The 22,062-nt window shown below is 36.8% G+C and overlaps 2 protein-coding genes across 5 annotated transcripts in view; one reads left to right on the top strand and one right to left on the bottom strand.

Moving 5' to 3' along the window:
* Rbms1 (RNA binding motif single stranded interacting protein 1) overlaps positions 1–22,062 on the top strand; it is a 227,866-nt gene that overhangs the window by 11,752 nt on the left and 194,052 nt on the right. The window lies entirely within an intron of this gene.
* LOC122110749 (small ubiquitin-related modifier 2-like) lies at positions 13,106–13,503 on the bottom strand. The gene has a single exon (XM_042683415.1). The coding sequence runs from the start codon at positions 13,501–13,503 to the stop codon at positions 13,216–13,218; it is 288 nt and encodes a 95-aa protein (XP_042539349.1). The 3' UTR covers positions 13,106–13,215.

Below are 22,062 nucleotides of genomic sequence, written 5' to 3'. Positions count from 1 at the left end.
GCTCAAGGCTAGTCACCTACCACTTGAGCCACAGCTCCACTTCCAGTTTTCTGGTGATTAATTGGATATAAGAGTCTCATAGACTTTGCTGCCACAGCTTCCTGAGTAACTAGGATTATAGGCATGAGCCAGCAGCACCCGGCAGGTTCTCCCTTTTTTTTTGCCTGGGCTGGCCTAGACCAGGATCCTCCTATTTATGCTCCTTGCCATGGCTGGGGTGACAGGTGCATGACACTGCAACCCGTTTATGTTCAACACTGTATGGATTTTGGTTTGGGGCCTACAGTAAAGCCTTGGACTCCTAGTCTCAAGCCTGTTAAGTAAATAGGACTACATATGTGTGACACCATACCTAGTTTACTCCTTTTCATATATATGTATGTCAACTGGTGTCCTCTTGTGTAAAACCTATTTTTTTTTTTGCTTATTTAAAATAATGATTTTATTGAGGTATAATGCACATACTGTAGAAGTAAACTGCTGACTTTATAAATTGGCTTGTCGTTTGTGAGGTTTAAAATATATTCTGGATGCTGTTCTTTTATTATGTACACATATGCAACTTTCTCCAAATTTTCAGTTTTTCTCTTTATTGTCTGCTTGCTTTTGATAAACAGTTATTCTTTTTCTCTTCTTTTTTGTCTTCATCTTCATCTTTTGTTTGGAGGGAATGAATTACTAGAATTTGAACTAAGGACCTCACTCTTGTTAGCTGGTGCTCTAACACTTGAGCCATACAGACAGAGTCTTGAGAAGTTTTCTGCCCAGATTGACCTCAGTCCTCAATCCTTCTGCTCTCAGCCTCTCAAGTAGCTAGGATTATAGGCATAAACTACTGCACCTGGCTAGGGGTTTCTCATTTTAATGAGAGGTTTAGTTTGTCAGAATTTTATGACTGTTGCCTTCAGTGTCATTAAGGAAATCTTTACTTAAATTCAGGAAGTTCCCTATATTTCCAGCTAGAAGCAGTGATTTTCCCTCCTCACATTTTGGTCTGTAGTTCATTTCTGCATTCCTACAGTCAAGACTTTTTTTTCCTTTATGAAAAAGACATTTTCCCTTTTTGGATTTCAGTGTTCCCTTTGTTGTGAAGCAGTTAGCCACCCTGTCTGGGTTCGTGTTTTGTTCCCTATACAGCCTGCTGTCAATCCTTCACTGTAGCAGTACAACGAAGTATCCTTTTTTAATGGTCTCCACTATACTAGGTATTTTGCATTTACTTATAAAATGTAGTATCAGCTTGTCAACTTTCATAAAAAAATGAAATCTGCTAGAGTTTTTATTAGGATGGCATTAAATCCATAGGAAAAACTTAGTGTCTTAGCACTGATGACTCTCCCCAGCTATAATTGTCATAAAATCTCATATTTATTTGTGTTTTATAATTACCACTCTTAACTAACTAAAATTAACACAATGAAAAATTACTCTTCTTTAAAATAGTAAAGTAGCCAGGCGCTGGTGGCTTATGCCTGTAATTCTAGCTACTCAGGGGATTGAGATCTGAGGATAACAGTTCAAAGCCCAGCGTGGGAACGAAAGTCCATGAGAAAAACTGGAAGTGGCATTGTGGGTCAAGTGGTAGAGCGCTCGCCTTGAGCTGAAGAGCTGAGGGACAGCGCCCAGGCCCAGAGTTCAAGCCCCACAACCAACAAAAATAAATAACTAAAGATAAAATACAAATGAATACACTCAATGACTTCTTCAAAATCTTCTATGAAGAAAATAATTCTTTTGAAGGAAGGATAATCAGATATCAAAATTAATTTTGGAAAAAATAGCTTGTATTGAAATATACTTTTATACAAGATGAAACAATTTTTTAATTTCTTGAATGCATCTCAAATTATAGCCATTTTTCCCTTACATTCTTTTTATTCTTTTTTTTTTGAAGCTTTATTTCATATTGTTGTGAAACTTTACTACAGTAATAAGTTAATTTTGTTTTGAGAATTTTATGACATCCTTTAAGGTTTGGGGTGGGGATGGACTTAAGATAGGAACTAATTATGTAGTCTAGGCTGGCCACAAGTTATTATCTTCGTGCCTCAGTTGCCTGAGTGCTGAGTTTATAGGTATGCACTACTATGCCTTTTCTATACGTTTAAAAAATTTATTCTGTATTGTTACTATACAGGCGATATACAAAGCAGTTACAGTTACATTATTCAGGTAATGAGTACATATCTTTTTGGACAATTTTGCCCCTTCCGTTGCTGTCTCATAGGTTTTCGAAACCTCCATCCCCACTCACAAGTTGTATAGCTTATTTTCGACATAGTATCTAGTGATTACTCCTGCTGCATTTGTTCATCCTTTGTCCTTCCATTTCTGTGTCCTCCTTTACCCTCCCCGATCACCTATTATAAGTTTGTTGCTGTTGTTGTTGTAAAGGTGCTGTACAGAAGGGTTACAGTTACATAAGTAAGGTAATGAGTACATTTCTTGTTTAACATCGTTACCCACTCCTTCATTTTTCTCCCACTATTCCTCCCCCCCATGTTCCCCCTTCCAAAGTTGTAAAGCTCATTTCCAACCCTTTGAGTTACATGTTTTTAATATGTTTTTGATGTTGTGAAAGCAAAGATTGGGAATTTCTAGTTAGATACTAACTTCCTCTTCCTTCTCCCCTCGTCCTCCCCCTCCTTCTCCCCCTCCTCCTCCCCTTCCTGTTCCCCCTCCTCTTCCTCCCTCTCCTCCTCCCCCCCTTGTCCTCCTCCCCTCTCCTCCATCCCCATCCTCTTCTCCTCGGCCTCCTCCTCTTCCTCCTCCCATCTTCAGCTTTAGACTTAGGTCCTGGGCACTGTCCGGAGAGTCTTTGGCTCAAGCTTAGCACTCTACAACTTGAGCCACAGTGTCACTTTTGGCCTTCTCTGAGTAGTTTATTGGAGATAAGAGTCTCATGGATTTTTCTGCCCATGCTGGCTTCAAATTGCAGTCTCAGATCTCAGCCTCCTTTGTATCCATGATTACACATGGGACACCAGTGCCTGGCTAGATACTACCTCCAGAGCAACAGAACATGCTGCTATCTAGGCTTCAAAAAAAAAAAAAAACTTTCCTTAAATTTTTGAAAAATACATATTTTTCTTGCTTAGTATTTAAGGTTTTAAGCTTTGATTATTGACATATTTAGCCAGCCAAAAACAACTTCGTAGAACTTTCAAAGCTTATTAGTTCTGGCCAGGTTAACGTAGGTTGAGTGGGTGGTTGAATAGATGACTTCTGATGTTTCTTTCAACTCTAAATTTTATGATTCTGGACTTACAACATCCAAGAATCATAGAATGTAGAATTGGAACAATCTCTGGGATCGTCTGGTCCTAGCACTTAGAGACACAGACTAACTCTAGAGAGGCAGGGAGAGAGAGAAAGGGGTAGGGAGTCAGGAGTTGGGAGGCTGGGCCCCAACTCACATGACTGGTAAATGCCATGGCTTATGGAGGAAGTAGAAAGAGAGACCACATGCAGTCAAGCCAGGAAACTGATCACCGGTTGAGGATGGTGTGAAAGAGGCCAGCCATGCCCAGCGATTGTCAACAGAAGTTAAGACTGGTCACAGCATTACAGGTTACCCTGAAGTGTGGACTAGCCAGACTTCTGTATTTCCCTCCACCAGCCTGGCTAGATCTCCTGCTTCACTAGAACCAGGTTCTGGTTTTCAGGTTCCAGGTTCTGCTTTGCCCACAATGTTTCTAACCTACTTCAGCTAGACAGTCACTAACTGGCCGTGATCATAACCCCATGGCTTCTGGCTTATTCCTGTCCCAACAAGGCCTTGTGTAAACACCTCCTCTACTTGTTAAAAATAATGCTCTTGTTCACCATCCTGATGGGAACCACCTTATTCCCATGCCAACCATTACACAGTGTCCTGGTTTTCCCCTGAGATTTATGAACTGGTTTGAAGGTTGGTGGCCTGCTATCCTCATCCTACAATTAGGCTTTAGAGGCTGTTTTAATCAATTATGTGAATAACATTGGAAAGACAAAGTACACAGTGGGAAGCATCAACAGTTCCCTTGTGCCATTTGGGCCTAGCTTTACTTTCCTTCTATTTGGGTCATATATTTACTGAGCAGAGCCCCTGCAAAAGTCATGACTTGTTGTGTGCCACCCATTTGGGAAACCAAATTAAGAAGGACTGAAGATATAGAAAGTAGATAAGACATTATGATTTTCCTACAATTTGCAGAAAGATTCACCAGTAAAAATGCCTTCTTGTTCATTTGCATGTTTCAAAGACTATTACAGGTCACTAACTCTTTGACAGAATTTATAATTTATGTTAAGCCATCAGGAACCATGGCTTATTAAAGGTTGATTAGATATTAAGAAAAGTGACTTTCTGAAACAATTTCTTAAGCCCATTGGAAAGGATGAGTTTAGTTTTGTAATTTCTATCCAAATTCTTGGATTGCATAATTGAGCAAGAACAAGATGCAACTGAAACTAGCTTTGTTTGTTTGTTTTTTGTTTATTTCTCATGGCTTTAAGGATCTTTTCCCTTGGTTAAATCCTTTTTGCCATCCTAGGATTGTGTATGTGTGTGTGTGTGTGTGTGTGTGTGTGTGTGTGTGTGTGTGTGTATAGGTGTGTGTGTGTACACGCATGCACGTGCGTGCCCTCCCAAAGTTGAACAATACACAGAAGGAACTGAGAAAAAAGGACTTCTAGGCAAGTTAAAATTGAGTTATCTGTAATGAGATCAAGTGTGTGAACCATTATTACTTGACAAGTGTAGTCAGGGAGCTTAGTAGCAAGGTTGGATGTTTGAAAGGCTGGGGAGAGGCATACCCTGGTAGAAGACATTGGGTATCAGTTTTACAGAGTGAATGGCTGTTTGGACTAGATGATCCTTTGGGCAGTGATAGAAGAAATCTTAGCAACATGTTGAGCCCAAACAGTTTGTTGTTAATAATATTCATATGTAAAAAATGGCTCAAAATCTCTTGCAAAACACAGTAGTAGCCTTCTATGTGAGTTTTCCTTACTTCTTTAATCTTCACCAATAAAATATGGGCACACTTGACACCTTAGAAGTCAGACATTATTTGTTTAAGTTACAAATATACATATTCATTGGAAATTTTAAAAGTCTAACAAGAAAGTAAAGGCTCAAAAAGATGGAGAATTATGTCAGAAATCTAGGGTTTTTTGGGTTCCAATTCAAGTTTGCTTCTGAATCTAAAAGTTTCTGCTAATAACATGCATCTAAATTTCTCAACATATTGTGAAGACTAGTGTACTCATGGTTTTAAGAATATACAAGCAGATCAAAGAGACTGTATCCCATTTGGTGTTAATATTATTAAGCACACTGTAAAAGCTCATTGTTAGGAAATTAAAAAATAGAGGCATTTGAGTTTAATACTTTGGCTATTCTTTTTCTTATTATGTTTTAACTTTTGCTAAGTAGCATTTCATTTAGAGTATACTGTTAATGAATTTATATTTAATATTAGGGAAAAAGACAAAGTTGGAAAATATTAAGAAAGAAGAAGTAGTCATGAATAGGATAGAAATAATCAGGAAACAAATATCCATGAGCTTTGTGACCCACAAGATACTTTCAGTGGTGCTGTACGTATTAATGTCATATTTATGACATGAGATGTTTCTTCTTCAGTAATGATGAGTTTCAGATGACTATTTTGTCAGATTCTAGACTTGTGATAAAGCAGACTTCTCAAGACAAATTTTAAAAAAGACAAAAGGTCATTGAAAGAGTAAAAAACAACTCAGGTCAGACTTTAAATATGTTATTATAAAGCTGATGTTATATATATGTATATGATATATATACACTATATATATATATATGATATATATACACTATATATATATATATATATATATATATATATATATTTAGAGAAAACAAGCAGAGTACTGCTAGCTCACACCTGTAATTCTATCTACTTTTCAGGAGACTGAGATCTGAGGATTGTAATTGGAAAGGCGGGAAAGTCTGTGAGACTCTTATCTCCAGTTAACCACCAAAAAGCCAGAAGTGGAACTGTGGTTCAAGTGATAGACTGCTAGCCTTGATCACACAGACTCAGAGATAGTGCATTCAAGCACCAAGACCAGCACAAAAAAAGACAGAGAGAGAGAGAGAGAGAGAGAGAGAGAGAGCAAGAGGGAGAGAAACATTTAAATGTCAAAATCTTGAAGAGAAAGTAATATGTAATGAGTAGCATTATTCTGTAGCTCTGTATGTCCTATGTCATATCCCCCTACCCCACTCTAGTAACTACCAAAACCTATAGTGGCCCAGGTGATTTATATAAGCGGTGTGGAATTTGAATATAACCTACGTATATCCTCCCCTATACATTGAATCATCTGATAACTTTTAATTCTATTGTAACATAAATGACAAGTGAGTAATGTTACTGTAGTTTAATTGTTTTAACTTTTATTGTTATATTCTATCCTGCCTTTTTTTTCTCAAAAACTATTTTCACTCCATGGTTGGTTGGGTCTGAGCATGCAGAACCGTGAGCTACAAAGGGTAATTACATAGCTAATATAGCATGTAGAAATGGGGGACATTAAAATGAAAATTATTACTCCATTAGTATAAAATTTCAAACAACATATGTATAGGGCATGGTTATTGAAAAGAAATTGCATTTTAAAAATAAAATGTAAAAGACTGAATTTTAAAAGTCTGCATTTCTTAGCATTAGCTGCCATCTCCTTGGGCCTGTGATTCTGGTAGAAATCACAGGAACTCACATATCTGCCTTCATACTATTTGGTGCCTGCAACTAGAACCAATAGGATCCTAGAAGGAGAGGTCCTAAGGATGCAGACATGTGTTCCATCTCCTAGGGCACCAGATAGACAGTCCCAAAGAGAGGCTGGGGCATCAGTAAATTGTGTTAAATAAATGAATGTCTGATTGCTTCTTTTCTTAGTGGGAATTTTATGTCTTTCATTTAGCAGTGAACTATTCACTTTATTGACTTAAAATCTATTATTACTCAGATAAATAGGATAAACAGATGCACCAAAAAGATTGGACAGGCCTGTTGATGTTGATAATGAATGCCTTTCTTTTATTTTTTTATTTTTTATACCTTTCTGAAAAAATTAGCTGTTGGTAGAATGGTAGTATGATTTCAGTAATAAATACCTAAAACAACCAAGTAAGTGTTGCTATTCTGAACTTTAAGGTAGCACTATAAAACCCAAAGCACTTCATTTCAGGTAGATCTGGGGAACTTTCTATCTAAAGCACTCTCATAGTGCACCTCTGTCCAGCAGAATGTTCTCTGATGATGGAAATGTTCTAGATTGTACCATCAGCTATATTAGCCACTGCCCCTGTGGGGCAGTTAGGCACTTAAAGAAGAACTGGATTTTCCATTTTCAGACACGTGTCACTTGTGACTCTTACATTAGCAAACATAGCTAATATAAAAAATGCAAATACACACTCTGCTTTTAATTTTCATTATTCCATTTTGAAATATGAAGTTGAATATTGTAGTTTCTGATTTTCAGATTGCTCAACTCTGTGCATAAGAACCCTGCCAATGCTGGTGACTAGCATGGAAAGGGAAAAGAAATCCAAAGCAACCAAGGTGATGAATTAAAGCCTATACAAAAAAAATGCAAAGCCCCTTGTTTGTTATATAGTGTATACCTCTCAAAGATTATTATATTTATTTAGATTAAGTCATAGTGAAAAATAGATGGCTTATCACTTCGAAGACTTTTGGAGCTGGATAACAGACTGGTGCTCAGTTGTGGAGTTATGAGAAGGAGTTATGAGCAAGTACCTACTAAAAAGAAAAAGTTTCTTAAAGATTCAAACTGCAACAATGTTGCTCACACCAAGTGATAACAGGTTTTCCAGAGTCTCGTTAATGAAATAGATTAAAATTCATATTTAAAGTTATTGAATTTTTATTTAATGGATATGCATTTCTATTATAATTTTTCTGAATATTTTATTCCTACTAAAATAGCTGCCCCCAAGTATAAGTCATGGGTGTAAAAAATAATCATAAAGCCAGGCGCTGGTAGCTCACACCTGTAATCCTAGCTACTGAGGAGGCTGAGATCTGAGGATCATGGTTCAAAGCCAGCCTGGGCAGGAAAGTCCGTGAGACTCTTATCTCCAATTAACCACTAGAAAAGAGGAAGTGGCACTGTGGCTCAAGCGGTAGAGTGCTCACATTGAGTTGAAGAGCGCAGGGATAGCGCCCAAGCCCAGAGTTCAAGCCCCATGACTGAAAAAAAAAAAAAAATCATAAGTACTTTTTGACCTACCCATCCACAGGAACTATAACTGATTACATATTAAATATATATTACCATTTCGTCAAGATTGTCACATTTGAGACTTCTTTTGTCATCTGTTTTCTTTGATTTATATGTTATAGAAGCCGTATTACATTTCCCCTTTGGATGATATTTTGTCTTACTTTTCCCTTGTCTTCAGAAGCCTGCTTTATCCTAAGTCAAGAATCTGGGGAAACAGTCCCTTGAAGCTCATATTTACTGTAGAAGAAACATTATCATGTCATAAGTATGACAATACCTGCAGCACCAGTAAGCTTATGGATATTTGTTCCTGATGATTTTCTTCAGGCTTCATTAGATCTGCCTTCATGGGACTTAAGAATTGCATCTGAGATCTTGCTTTTTGAAAGGATTGGGTTCTAGATTTAGTAACAACAGCAACAACAATATCAGCAATAGTAGTAACCATGGCTTTTGATGTACCCATCTATATAACAGTCCAGTGTCATTAACCCTATTCTCCTTGTGCAGCCATCACATCCTAAGTATTATAAGGTGAAGTTTCTGGTTTCCTGGAGATTTTTGTTTTGTTTTCCTCTTTCCAAGAGAACTGCCACAAAATTTCCTGAGTTTTTCTTTTTATCAGTATTTTAAAGTAGAATTGAATTAGTGAAGCTATTGTTCATCAACTTACACAAAACATACTGAAAATAACTTTTAAAATGAAAATATCAGCCACTTAAAATAAAAAGATGCTATCCTTTTGCTTCTTGATTCTCTTCTGAAAGAATGATGTCAGAAGCTCAGGTAATACTGAAGTCTAATGATAAGCGGGAAAGAAGAAAGACCGTGCTTGTAATGTATAGGATGATATCACTTACCTTTCTTTAATTTATTTTTCAAGTTTGTTTAATAATACTTAGACTTGAGCTTTCTTTCATTCGTTTGATCCTAAGACAACAATGAAAAATTTTAATTCACTTTCCTGTGTGTTAAAATGTATGATTAACTTTCAGTGTTTTATAAAAATATAAAAGCTAAAACTACCTTTCTTTACAACATGAATTTGGTTTACTTATTGCCATGGAAGCCAGGTAAATAGTAATACACCCCAGTGGACCTCTATTTTTTATCCACATAAATTGTATTACTAATTCTTCATAAGATCTTTAAAATTTTTGTTACCTCAGTAAAGGAAGAAAAGGTTCAAGCACTGGAAGAGAAGCAGTCAAACTTTACTTGACTACAGAAGGAGTTGAGGGGGTGGAAATGTGTGTTGCTGAGCAAAAGAGTTTTCAGAGCAGCCTGTTCTGGTATTTTATACCAATTATGTGCAGCTATTGCTTTGAATAATTTTGCCGCCCTGCTGAGATTTCCTTTTTACAAATCCTGGAGCAATTATAAGATGGAAGTCTGGAATGTATAAACAACGTCCTTTGAACAGTAAATGAGCCTCATTCTTCTAAAAACTCAAGGGTAGGAATGTACGACCTCTTATGCTATGGTTTTCTGCCTTCCCTTCCTTCTTCAACAAAAGCTGACAAATTAGCATCTACTTCCAGAGTGTACAGAAACATGACTTTTGGCCTAAAATAATAATAAATCACATCAAATTAACAAGATCTATTGCTACAATACAATAGCCAGTGTACTGAATACCTGTTCAATACAACTATTAATTATATATTTCTATTTGATTCTATTTCTCTTTTTAACCTTAACACAAGAATGTTTAGTGGGTTACCTTTTTCTCTGGCCCTGAAACAGATTGTTGTATACTGCGGGGAAACACACAACACCCTTAGAACATAACATTGGGCTGAGTTTCCAAATGCCAACTTGTTTTATGTAACAAAGCAATCTGTGTTAACCATAGCAAACAAATAGAAAATACCTTAAAGAGAAGTCAACTGACGCTTGGAGTTAACTATATAAAGGGTAAACTCCATTATTTACTGAACTTACAGACCTCATACAGTGTTTACGATAAGGTCTGGAGAGTTGCCTAGCACTGGAAAATATACAATTAAACAACATATTTGAGTAGCCTTTTATGTTGGTACTGCCAAAAGACCATCATTACACTCACATGCTAGTCATTCTTGGAACTCTTAACATAAACAGGAATAGAGAACATTAATTTGTAATTCTGTCTAAGTGCATGGGGGATTTTTATTTTCTTTTATTCACAGAAACCCTCTTAGAAACTAAAAGATAGCAGTAATGAAAGAGTCCCTGCATGAGAATGGCTTCTTTGACTATGGAAGAAAAAAATTTCTTTGACTTTTGTTTTCTTTGCAACTAAGCCTCAGAAATTATTCTGCTGTCTGGACTTTCATTTAAGCTTCTATAAATAAGGGAGATTGTATTTAAATTAACCACAAAATGAATTTTATTTCTTTAGAAATAACACTAAAATTAATACAAAATGCACTTCCCAACTTCCTTCAGACCTTCCCCCCTAAAACTAGCAAGTGCTAAGAGACAACAAAATATTACAGATTAAAATGAGCCAAAACACAGGCAACATTTTAAGTACACCTTGTGTTTACATAGTAGATCTAACTCAGCTCAAAAGTAAGGCTGATTTTTCAGTAATGATGGCAATAAGAAGAGGGAACAATATATAACTGAAGTGATTTTTTAAAAGGGAAATGGAAGAATATAAAAGATTGTTTTATAGTTCTGTCACCACGAAATAGAAATACATATTTTAAATACACATGATGGGTTTTCCCTACAGTATTTTTTTTTCCTATCAGTTTCTCAGGGATGTTTGGCTTTATATTGCTTTAAAAAATAGTTTGTATAGACAACAAAATTAACTACAGCTAAGTGGCCTGACATAAAAAGGCAAAGGTATGATTTAATGCAGGGAGGAAGATTTGAGCTCATTTAGGTCTCTGGATCCAGCTATTCCAGCTGCTCTGCTTCCTTTCTGAAATTAGGGAATTTACATAGCATGCTAATAGAGATTTGAGCTGCTAGGCACAACATTTACCTATTATGTAGAAGAAAAAAATATCTGTCAACCCGAAATAGAAGATTGGCAACATATTTACATACTTGAGTGACAGAGAGTCTACTGTTAAAAAGTTGAAATAATTACATCTGGACATGATTAATTAAACAGCAATCTACACATGGTGAGAACAAAGGAGGATATTCTTAGGAGAGGATTTAAGGGCTCAATAGCTATGTGCACAATATCATATAAAATGATGTTTATCAAAATGAACTCCAACAAGTAAGAGGGTTTTTTTTTATTAAACTGTTTGTAGTTCCTTCCCCCGCTTCTTTCCTTTATTCTTTGGTTTATTCCCTTCTGTTTTTTTTTTTTTTTAATTTCTGTACCCTTTGTCTTGTATATAAGTTTATCTGATTTGGGGAGAGGAGAGGGAAGCACAGAAATGGTGGGACAAAGGGTGAACTAATCAGCAGTGAAACCCACTAGACACTATATTGTAAATGAACTATACAACTTTGAGGGGAGGGATGTCAGGAGGGGACAAACTGGGAGAGAACATGCAAGTAGGTGAGAGTGTTCAAAAGGAAATACACTAGTTAACTGACATACACAATGTAGCCCCTTTGTACATCACATTCACAATAACATTTTAAAAAATCAAATTAGTAATAGAAATTAAACAGTTTCTAGGAAAAAGAAGTTACTAGAACTGTAACTTCACAAAACAGAGAAATATTTACCTCCTAACATAGCCTGAAATTTGGTAGTTTATAGCCTGCAAATACAGACAACTTTTGTTCTTTAGTTTCTTTTACAATATAAATCTCCATTTCTCAAAACATCATCAGAATATATGAAAGATTAATGTTTTTGTACATTTTTAATTGTAAAAATGCTGTACAGAGGGGTTTCCGTTACATAAGCTTAATAATGAGTACATTTCCTATTAAGCATTGTTGCTTCTCCTTTGTTTTCCCCCTACCATCCCTTCCCTCCCACCTCCTCACCAAAGTTGTAAAGTTCCTTTTCAACATAGTGTTTTGTACATCTCATTGGAAAGATTAATATTGACTTAGACAAAAAGATTTTCTCTGCACAGTTTTTACCTCTACTTTTTTGGATACTTTATTGTCAATTGCAAGAGATTAACTAGTGCTTGAAATCTCTTAAGTACACGAATATGATTTGACCATTCTTAGACATACTTATGTGTTAAGAACATAGCCATTTCCAGGTATATATGTAAACTCGACTTCTTCTTTTCTAGAAGAAAAAAAACTACTATAAACTTTTTCTTACTTTTTAATGGCTCAAGATTTGAGGTATAAATGACCAATTATTTTGTGAACTTTAACAATTATCCTACGTAAGATAATATTTTTCTTTCTTTTTAAATAAGAAGTTTATTTAAACAACAAGACGCTTGACTTGAGGGGAAAACTATCTAGGATTCTTTTTTTTAGAGTAATTTACCCCTACTTAAAGACAGATTGCTCTACATTAACAGCTATGTACAACAAAAAAGTTATAAAATTTTCCTTGGTTTTATGTCCTTGATAAATGAAAACATTAAAATTCTCCAATCAAACAAGGTATGCAAGGAATTTTGTTGTTTTTTTCTTTTTCTTTTTGTTAAAACAGTGAGAGCAAAATAACTTACTGAAATATAAAGATAAAAGCTGAATGAGCATGCCACGAATGGAGAAGGGGAATATCTTCACAGAACCAGTATTTTTCCCCCTCCCATCTCCATTTGATATACCATGGGCCATTTAGTTTAAAAGAAAAAAAAGACAAGCAATATGCTTGTGCACATACATCAGTTACTTTACGTACAATAAAGAAATAGGGAAGGGAAAATTAAAGAATAGAGAAAACTATACTGTAGTAATCAGGATGTGGTGGAACCAAATTGCAGTTTTCTAATTAAGAATGTATTCTTGGTCTATAAGAACAAAGTTCTGGAGCAAAGTAGCAGGTTCTCTTTTTTAGTAGACACCTCCTGTCTGCTGCTGGAACACGTCAATTGTATCTCCATCCTCCATTTCCAACTGTGCAGGTGTGTCTGCTTCATTGATTGGCTGCCTATCAAATCGGAATCTAATCTGCCTCATTGACAAATCCTGTCGTTCACAATAGACTTTCATTGGTTTACTAAGTGGTGTGTGCTTCTTAATCTTAAATTGCACCACAGGACCATCCTGTCCTGCAACCTTCAAATTAATATGATCCTTGTTCACGGTCTTGATTCCTTCCTTGGGCTTTTCGTTGGCCATCGTGACCACCGGAGTCTCCTCAGATGCCACTTCACAAAAGAGGTCTCCGGTCCCGAAGGAGCACACAGGCAGCACCACCGTGGCTGGAGGAGGTGGCAGCAGTGGGGCTTGAACTCTGGGCCTGGGTGCTGTCCCTCAGCTCTTCAGCTCAAGGCTAGCACTCTACCACTTGAGCCACAGGACCACTTCCGGCTTTTTCTGCTTATGTGGTGTTGAGGAATCGAACCCAGGGCCTCATGCATGCAAGGCAAGCACTCTACCACTAAGCCACCTTCCCGGCCTCAAGATAATATTTTTTCTATACAGAATAATTCTAATTTTAAAATTTACATTTTCACAGAAATCTCTCTGTCCTATGAGTCACTTTAAGCTATTCTCCATTTTGTTTTCTAAGGGTAACTGAGAATGATAGCTGAGATATGGTTGAATTTTCTACATGGTAACATTATATTTTCCATTTATATCCAATATGTAAAATTTCTCTCCGTAGTCAGTGTTTGTTGATATATTGAGTCATGGTTCATTTCTGACCACTGCCTCTCACAATGGCGCCAAACCAGGGTGCCAGTTGAAGGGATGGTTTCCTGGCTTGCTACTCTTACTCCCGTAAGCTATTTAAGATAGCTGTCACTTTTTGCATGCACTTTCCTGCTGCTCATCAAAATGTTCTCACTGATATCAGTGTAATTGCTTGTTCAGTATTCTGTGCAGATGTGGAGATTTTGGTGTAGATTGCATCTTCCTGGTGTTGTACTGGGCAAATGATAAGTAGGTGTGGGTCTGTCATTCTCAGAAACTGAAGCCAAGAATTATGTCATGACTCTTTAGTTGGTCTGCAATTAACTTTCTCTGCATATATTATAAGGCTTATTGCGCAGGTAATCATATTTAGGTATATGGAGTATTTAAAGGCTGAGAGACGTGCTTACTCTGAGAGAGTCTATGGTGTCACCTGATAGAATCAGGCTGTTGTTAGCAGGCCTTAACACATGAGGTGGGAGTCAAGGATGCTTTTTGGAGGGAGGTGGATAACATCATTCACTTCTGTTCCAGAGAAAATGAAAAGGTTCTGTGGATGAAGCATCATTTGTGATGTGGTCAGTGGTATTAGTTCAGAGTTGGGACAGGAGAGTAGTGATGGTATGTGTTTTTGTCTGCTCAGGATACCATAGGAAAATACCACACAGTGACTTAAATAACATAATTTTTTTCACTGTTCTAGAGGCTAGAAGTCCAAGATCACATGTGGTGTTGGTAGGGTTAGTTTCTAATGAAGCCTTGCTCCTTGCCTTGCAGATGGTCAGCCTTTCACTTTGTCCTCTGAACAGCCACATGCTCCTGCTGTTTCTTCCTCTTTCTACTGCTTTCTCTGTTTAACAGGACTCTGAGCGTATTGGATTAGAGCCCATCCGTGTAACCTCATTCAACCTTAAAGGTCTGTCTCCAAATACATTGGAGGTTAGGACTTCAACATGTACATTTGGAGAAACATTATTCAGTCTCTAACAGTATATTTGGGATGGTTGAAAGGAGCAATATGGATCTAATCTGCAAGTATGTATGGATATCAGGCAAATGGAAAGTTCCTATTATGTCCTTTGGGTAATTATGAGTTTTAATCTGAGGAATGACAACATTTTAGGAAGAACAACCTACAGATGCATGGAAAATGAGTTGGATGGGAAGGGAAAGACCTAAGTATAGGTCTTATTTGTATGTGTTTTAAATGATTTCTTTGGGTACCTTGTCAAAGATTTTTTGAAAGCTGTTATATATTCATTCACTTAAAACTAATACTAACTTTTTTTTTTACTACAGAAGACACAAAATCTTGAAGTACAAAATAAAATGTGGCTGTGTCTTAGTTTATATTCTGTTTCTGTAATGGAACATATGAAACTCCCTGAAGCATTAAAAAATAGATTCAGGACGGGGATGGGGCTCAAGAAGGCTCTGAGTTCAAACCTAGTACCTACCCCTTCTCAGCTTAAAAAGATGAGTGTTTTGTTATGGTTTGTGGCATTAGAGGGTAGGAAGTCTAAGAAGATGGTCTCTTCTTGTGATAGGGAGTCAGGTGAGTACCTGGTGCTCCTTCAACTCATGACAGAAAGTAAAAGGAAAGTGGATACAACTGGAAGAGAGGAAAGTAGTCAAACTCGCACCATGCCAACCTGTTTTCACAAGATAAACATTAGTTTGTTGCTGAGGGCTCTGGCCTGTGACCTGAACACCTCCCACCAGGCTGCCTCCCCATTCTGCCACATTGGGAACCAAACTTCGTCATGAGTGTTGGTGGGGACAAACTATATTCAAACAACGCAGATGCCTATAAAAGGCATATAAGCCAAAGTGGCTATATCTTACTCTATATGACTGAGCACTGTGTCAATCCATATGGTACAGTTGTAGGAATTTCTTGGCAGTTATAGACTGTGTTATAATTAGAATTTGTTGTAACAGAGACATTGCTATTCAAAAAAATTGACAATGACACTAGTGATAATGATTATAGCTAACATATATTAATTATTTACATGTGACAAGCACTGTTTCAAGGAATTTATATATGTGCAAATCACTGTTACTAAATTATATAGCTAAATATGAATGTATTTCCTGTTAGAATAAATAATGGGAAAAGGGAAAGAACACAACAAATTGATGGGTTGATAAATTGAATAAATTTAATCTATAAATATTGTTCTTTTTATAAATTGAATAAATTTAATCTATAAATATTGTTTATTTTCATATAACCAGGAAAATACATATGTACTATACACTGTGGGAAATGTTACTGTTTTACACTGACAATTGAAAACTTGTTAATTAACATATGCTAGAAAGTAAAAATAAATTAAGTTTATGCAATAATATTTGGGGAGTGTGATGTGGAGCTATTCCAAGCAGAGCAGCAGCTTGGATGTTTTTTTTCCTTCTTTTGCTGTATTTCTACACCCTCACAACAGCCTGATAGATTAAAAATATGTCTGTGTAATTTTCCTGTCTTGGTTCTGGTTTTCAAAATGTGACTGTGAAGCCAAGCACTGGTGGCTCACCCCTGTAATCCTAGCTATTCAGGAGGCTGACATCTGAGGATCTTGGTTTGAAGCCAGCTGGTGCAGGAAAGTTCATAAGACTCTTATCTCTGGTTAATCATAGGAAAAAAAAATCCAGAAATGGTGCTGTGTCTCAAGTGGCAGAGCACTTGCCTTGAGCAAAAGGAGCTCAGGAATGGAGCCCAAGCCCAGAGTTCAAAGCCCCAGGACCAGGGATAAAAAGTGGCTGTGTAGCTTTCCTACCTTGGTTCTAGAGAACTGGAGTTGATAAAAATTGTAGCTATAAGCATTTGGCTTTGGGTGCCACTGATGCAGCCCAAGCATATTTTACTAGGAATCTCCTTTAGCATAGCTCCTTGCAGGAATGTATACCATTTCTCCTAGTTCCAATATTCATTGATTTGGCTATTCAATGGTAAGTCAACTTTTGTATCTCCTCTATTTTAAATTTGCAATCTGTTGATCATTTGCAGAATTACATTCCATAGTGTGTGTGTGTGTGTGTGTGTGTGTGTGTGTGTGTGTGCGCGCGTGCCCATGTGCACGCATCCCCTACTATTATGTATGTTATCTTCTAGAAATTCTCTGGTACTTCCTCAGAATCATTTCTGTATTGGCATACTTGTGCAATAGTTGATCAAAGAAGTTCTGAGAGAGAAGCGAGGTTCAGATAATAAAGGCTGAAGTTATTGATACACTAAAGAGAAAGGGTCTCTGGGGAGGTGGTACCAGAATGAGAAACTAGATAGTGTTCTAATAAATTGCGATTCTTATGAGGTCTTGTCCATCGTGCAACAACTGTAACCAGGGACCTGAGATCTATCAGAGGCTTGGTGTCCAAACATACATACTGTGGGCAGAGTTCACCAAAGCCTGGAGTCGGGACTGTGGTGATAGAAAGAGCCCGGGAGACGAGAAAAGCCCAGACGAGAAGCGCTGGATCCAGCTTCTTTGGCAGATGGAAAAGAGGCTTGTAAAAGAGGGTGAATGTGGAAAAGAGACTGCAAATGCCATGAGAGAATGATGCGATGTGTCAACGTGAACTGGCCCCGGTGGAATTTGAGAGTGTTTTTCTATAATGAGTTAATTTGCATGCAGTTTTTCTTGCAGAGACACATTGTGAGTGAAGACTCTGGAGCTTCAAATGTGCATTTCATTCTGTTGTGTTATGGTGGTTTTGTGTATGAGTGTGTGTGTGTGTGTGTGTGTGTGTGTGTGTGTATTTGTGTGTTACATTTGAAAAATGAATGTTTCAGACAAATACAAGAGCTGAGCTTCCTGCTGTTCAATTCTCAAATTTAAAAATTCCAAAAATTAGCCTGATAGGTTCTTTGTCCTCTCATTTTCTCATGGATATCTAATCTAGAGGAATTTTTCCTTTTTAAGCAAGACATCAGTTGAAATAACCAATATTTTATATTTACATTTTGTTATATTCTGAGAATCTTTAGGATGTCATTATAATATAGCTTATTGAATATAATGTCATAAAATGATGTTAGAAGTTTTCATTTTTATAGGTGTGATTGACAGATATAATATAAGTCATTTTGGATGGCAATAAGTTGCAGTAAAAATATAACAACACTCTGAACACAAATATACCATGATAGTAATAACTAAATACATTTTAGGCTAATAACTTTTCTGATATGTCTTAGACCACGACAGGAAGCTCATTAAGCTAGATAATATAATAAGTAGATAAAGCTGGGAATTCTAGAAGTATAAGTGTGTGGTGTATATTGTGCTTATGATGTAATACCCTCCTAGGGTATACTTGCTCCTCTACTCCACTGTCTTCCCCTTCCTTCTTATTTTTCACAATTCCATTTAGCTCAGGCTGACCTACAACTCATAATATTCCTGCTTCGGCCTTACAAGCATATCCCTTTCTGGGATTATAATCATATGACATCACATCTGACTTCTAATTTCTTTAGTTGGCCTTTTGTTTCTTCTTCCTAAAGTTCCTATTGTGATCTTAATTATCATATCTTCAACAGAAGGTACTGAGAATGGCAGGAATACACCTTCCTTTTCCCAAACCACCAGTCTTAGTTCTTGAGCCAAATCTGGTTTACTGATTCCATAACTGGAATTCCTTACTCCTGCTATCAGTTGTGAATTGATTCTTATCCTTGGAATGATGATGACCAAACAATAATTTTAATCATTTATTTAAATGAAAAAGTTGAGTGAAGAGTGTAAGACTGAGTTGGCCAAAAGCAATCATATGTGCATTATTGGGACCTGAATTTTTCGGTATTGTTGGTGATATATACTTGTTGTGGAAAGACTACAATACTATCTTAGCAGAAACAAGACAAGATTTTTAGTTTTGAATTTCTGGGGAATTGAATCATAACATGTTGAAGCAGTGTTGTAGAGCAAATTATTCAAGTTTCACTATATCACATATCGTTTTTAGGCAGGCCAATTAATTTGTCTCCTTGGAAAACCTTCAAAGAGTGATCAGCATATTTGACGTTTAGTTGTTATAACTATCTATTTGATAATATTTCATTTTGGAATATCTTCAAAAGTCATTTACTTAAATGCCATTTAAAAACTCATGGCAAGAAGATAAAGATACATATTAATAATTTTTTGAACTGTAATATCATGCTATTCTATAAAGAAGCAACACACAGCTACTTTTGTACAACTTCACATTTAGTAGAAATCTTTTTTTTACTGTATTTATAAACCTATGCTATCGAATATGACAAGATTCCAAAATAGGAATGGGTCCATTTTGCATAAACCTTGCAAGGGAATAAGTATTTTCAAACTTTTCATTGCTCAGGATTGCTTAGGATATGTTCCACAAATACTTACTGAATGAATGAGTAGATGGGCAATTTAATTAATTTAAGAAAATGTGAGTTTTTTACTGAGTTTATGCAGTTTTCAGTGCTGCACTATTAAAAAATGCCTGCAGATAATGATGAAATACCTATGTATCCACCCTAAAGTAATAACAGCTGAATGCACTGGCCTTACAGGTTTTATATTTTGCTTTTTAACTGGCTCAGTGGGTACAGTGCTTGCCTTGCATGCATGAGGCCCTGAGTTCGCTTCCTCAGCACCACATAAGCAAAAAGAAAAAAGCCGGAAGTGGCGCTGTGGCTCAAATGGTAGAGTGCTAGCCTTGAGCTGAAGAGCTGAGGGGCAGCGCCCAGGCCCAGAGTTCAGGCCCCACGACCGGACCCAAAAAATAAAATAAAATAAAATAAACCAAATATTGTTTTTGTTTCTTCCACACAGACTTGTCATCAGATGTTTTCAGTATAACCAACATATTTCTACTTTCCTATGTTTTCATATAGAGTTTTAAAAATATATAGCATCACATTTTGTATTTCTTCTTGTCTTTTTGTCTTCTTCTTAGCTTCTTCTTAGCCACTTCCTTTTTTCTTCTTCTTCTCCATTCCCCCTCCTCCTCTTCCTCCCTTTTCTCCTCTTCCTCCCTTTTCTCCTCTTCCTTTCTCTTCCTCCTCTTCCTCCTCAGTGGTACTGGGATTTTAACTCAGGCTCTTCTGTGTTCTAGGCAAGCATTTTATAAATTAAGCTGTAACTCTAATCCTTTTTGCTTAATAGTGTTCCATTTCTGCTCAGGTGGTAACTTGAACAGCAATCGTCCTATTTATACTTCTTGAAAAGCCCAGACAATAGATGCCTGGCACCAACTGCAGCTATTGATTGAGATGGCAATATGTTTTTCCTGGGGTTGATCACAATTCTTGTGATCTCTACTTCACAAGTAGTATGAGGTTCATAGGTGTGAGCCACCACATCAAGCCACGTTTGGTGTGTGTGTGTGTGTGTGTGTGTGTGTGTGTGTGTGTGTGTGTGTGTGTGTGTGTGTGTGATTTGAACTCAGCCCCTCCTCCCCCTGTATTTGTTAGGGTGTTTCTGTACCACATGAGCCATACTCCCCAGGCTTTTTTATTTTCTTCATTTTCCAAATAGGGTCTCTTATTTATGCCTGGATTGAGATTTTCCTATTTACCCTTCCCATGTAGCTGGGATGACAGGTACACACTATCATGCCCAGCTTTTTATTGGTTGAGTTTTTGCCTGGGCCAGCCTCCAGGAGGTATCCAATCTCCACCTCCAGTTCTCCTCCTCCCAGTAGCTACGAGTACAGGAATGAACCACCTTGTCCAGCTCCCCGCTGCATTTTTAATTTCCAGTGATTTTGTACTCGATGTCTTTCAAATTTGCTCATTTAACATTGTTTCTAAGAAATGTCTGTGCTATTACATATGTATATTCATTTTACTGCTGAGTCATTGTTTAAAAACTCTTGCATTTTTTTATTGTGAAAATACCTACAGAGGGGTTACAATTACATGAACAAGGTAATGAGTACGTTTCTTATCAAGCATTGTTGGCTCCCCTTTTGTTTCCCTTCTTATCCCTTCCCATCTCTCCCTTTTCCTTCCTCCCTCCCCACTCCAAAGCTGTAAAGTTCATTTTCGACTTAACATCTTGTACATCTCATTAGTGCAATGGGTCCACCTGTATCCCCATTTAAACAATTTGTTTTTTCCCTTCCCCTCCACAAATTATACCAACATCAAATACAGTGAAAACAGGGGTTATACCATGGGGGAGGGACATACAAAGCAACAAAGAAATATCTTATAAATATGTTAGACACAATAGCAAGAAAGAAAAAAACATTTGAGTTCTTAACTTGGGGTTCATTTCACCCAACATCAACTTATCTGAACATTTCTGCTTGTCTCAGACATATCCTAGTTATTGCAAATAAGGGAAAGCATGGGACCTATGTTTCTTTGGGCCTGGCTTACTTCACTTAATATAATTTTTTCCAAGTCTTTCCATTTCCTAACAAATGGGGCAATGTCATTCTTTCTGATGGAGGCATAGAATTCCATTGTGTATATATACCACATTTTCTTGATCCATTCATCTACTGAGGGGCATCTGGGTTGGTTCCATATCTTAGCTATGCTAAATAATGCTGCAAAAACATAGTTAAAAAAACTCTTGCATTATTTACCTGTTGACTTTTTGATGCATACATGGGCTGTTACTGGTTTTTTGTGTTACATAATGACAGGTATATTTCAGTGACTGGCATGTGTGGTCTCTGCACATGTTCAGGATCTTCTCTGAGACATGTCAACAGGTGAGTGGAGTGGAGTGGATGTTACTTCTGAACTTGCTGTCTTGAGTTATCCTCCCACTGGCAAGCATGAAAGCACTTGAACTTCGCATATTGTCAAAGAGGATGCAATATTTAGTTAGTAAAATCTGGGACTTTTTATATAAGACCATAGTAGGTAGTTTAAGTACTATTTAAATTCTCACAATTAAAATTTCTTTTCATAACCTTAGAGAAAGGCAGACAGCATAATACAAAAAAAAAAAAAAAAAACAACACTTGTGGGTAACATGGAAGGGAACAGCATGGAATGAAATAGGAGACACTAAGTTTAAAAAAATGGTTTGCTTTTGAGGTTGC

Source organism: Dipodomys spectabilis, unplaced genomic scaffold (assembly GCF_019054845.1).
Source record: "Dipodomys spectabilis isolate Male_0828 unplaced genomic scaffold, ASM1905484v1 ptg000081l, whole genome shotgun sequence".
Lineage (NCBI taxonomy): Eukaryota > Metazoa > Chordata > Mammalia > Rodentia > Heteromyidae > Dipodomys > Dipodomys spectabilis.
The sequence above is the reverse complement of the archived record's forward strand: the minus strand, read 5'-3'. Positions and strand labels throughout refer to the sequence as shown.

Excerpts from the sequence above, each read along its gene's own strand:
- LOC122110749 (XM_042683415.1), bottom strand. The coding sequence starts at position 13,503 with ATGGCCAACGAAAAGCCCAAGGAAGGAATCAAGACCGTGAACAAGGAT.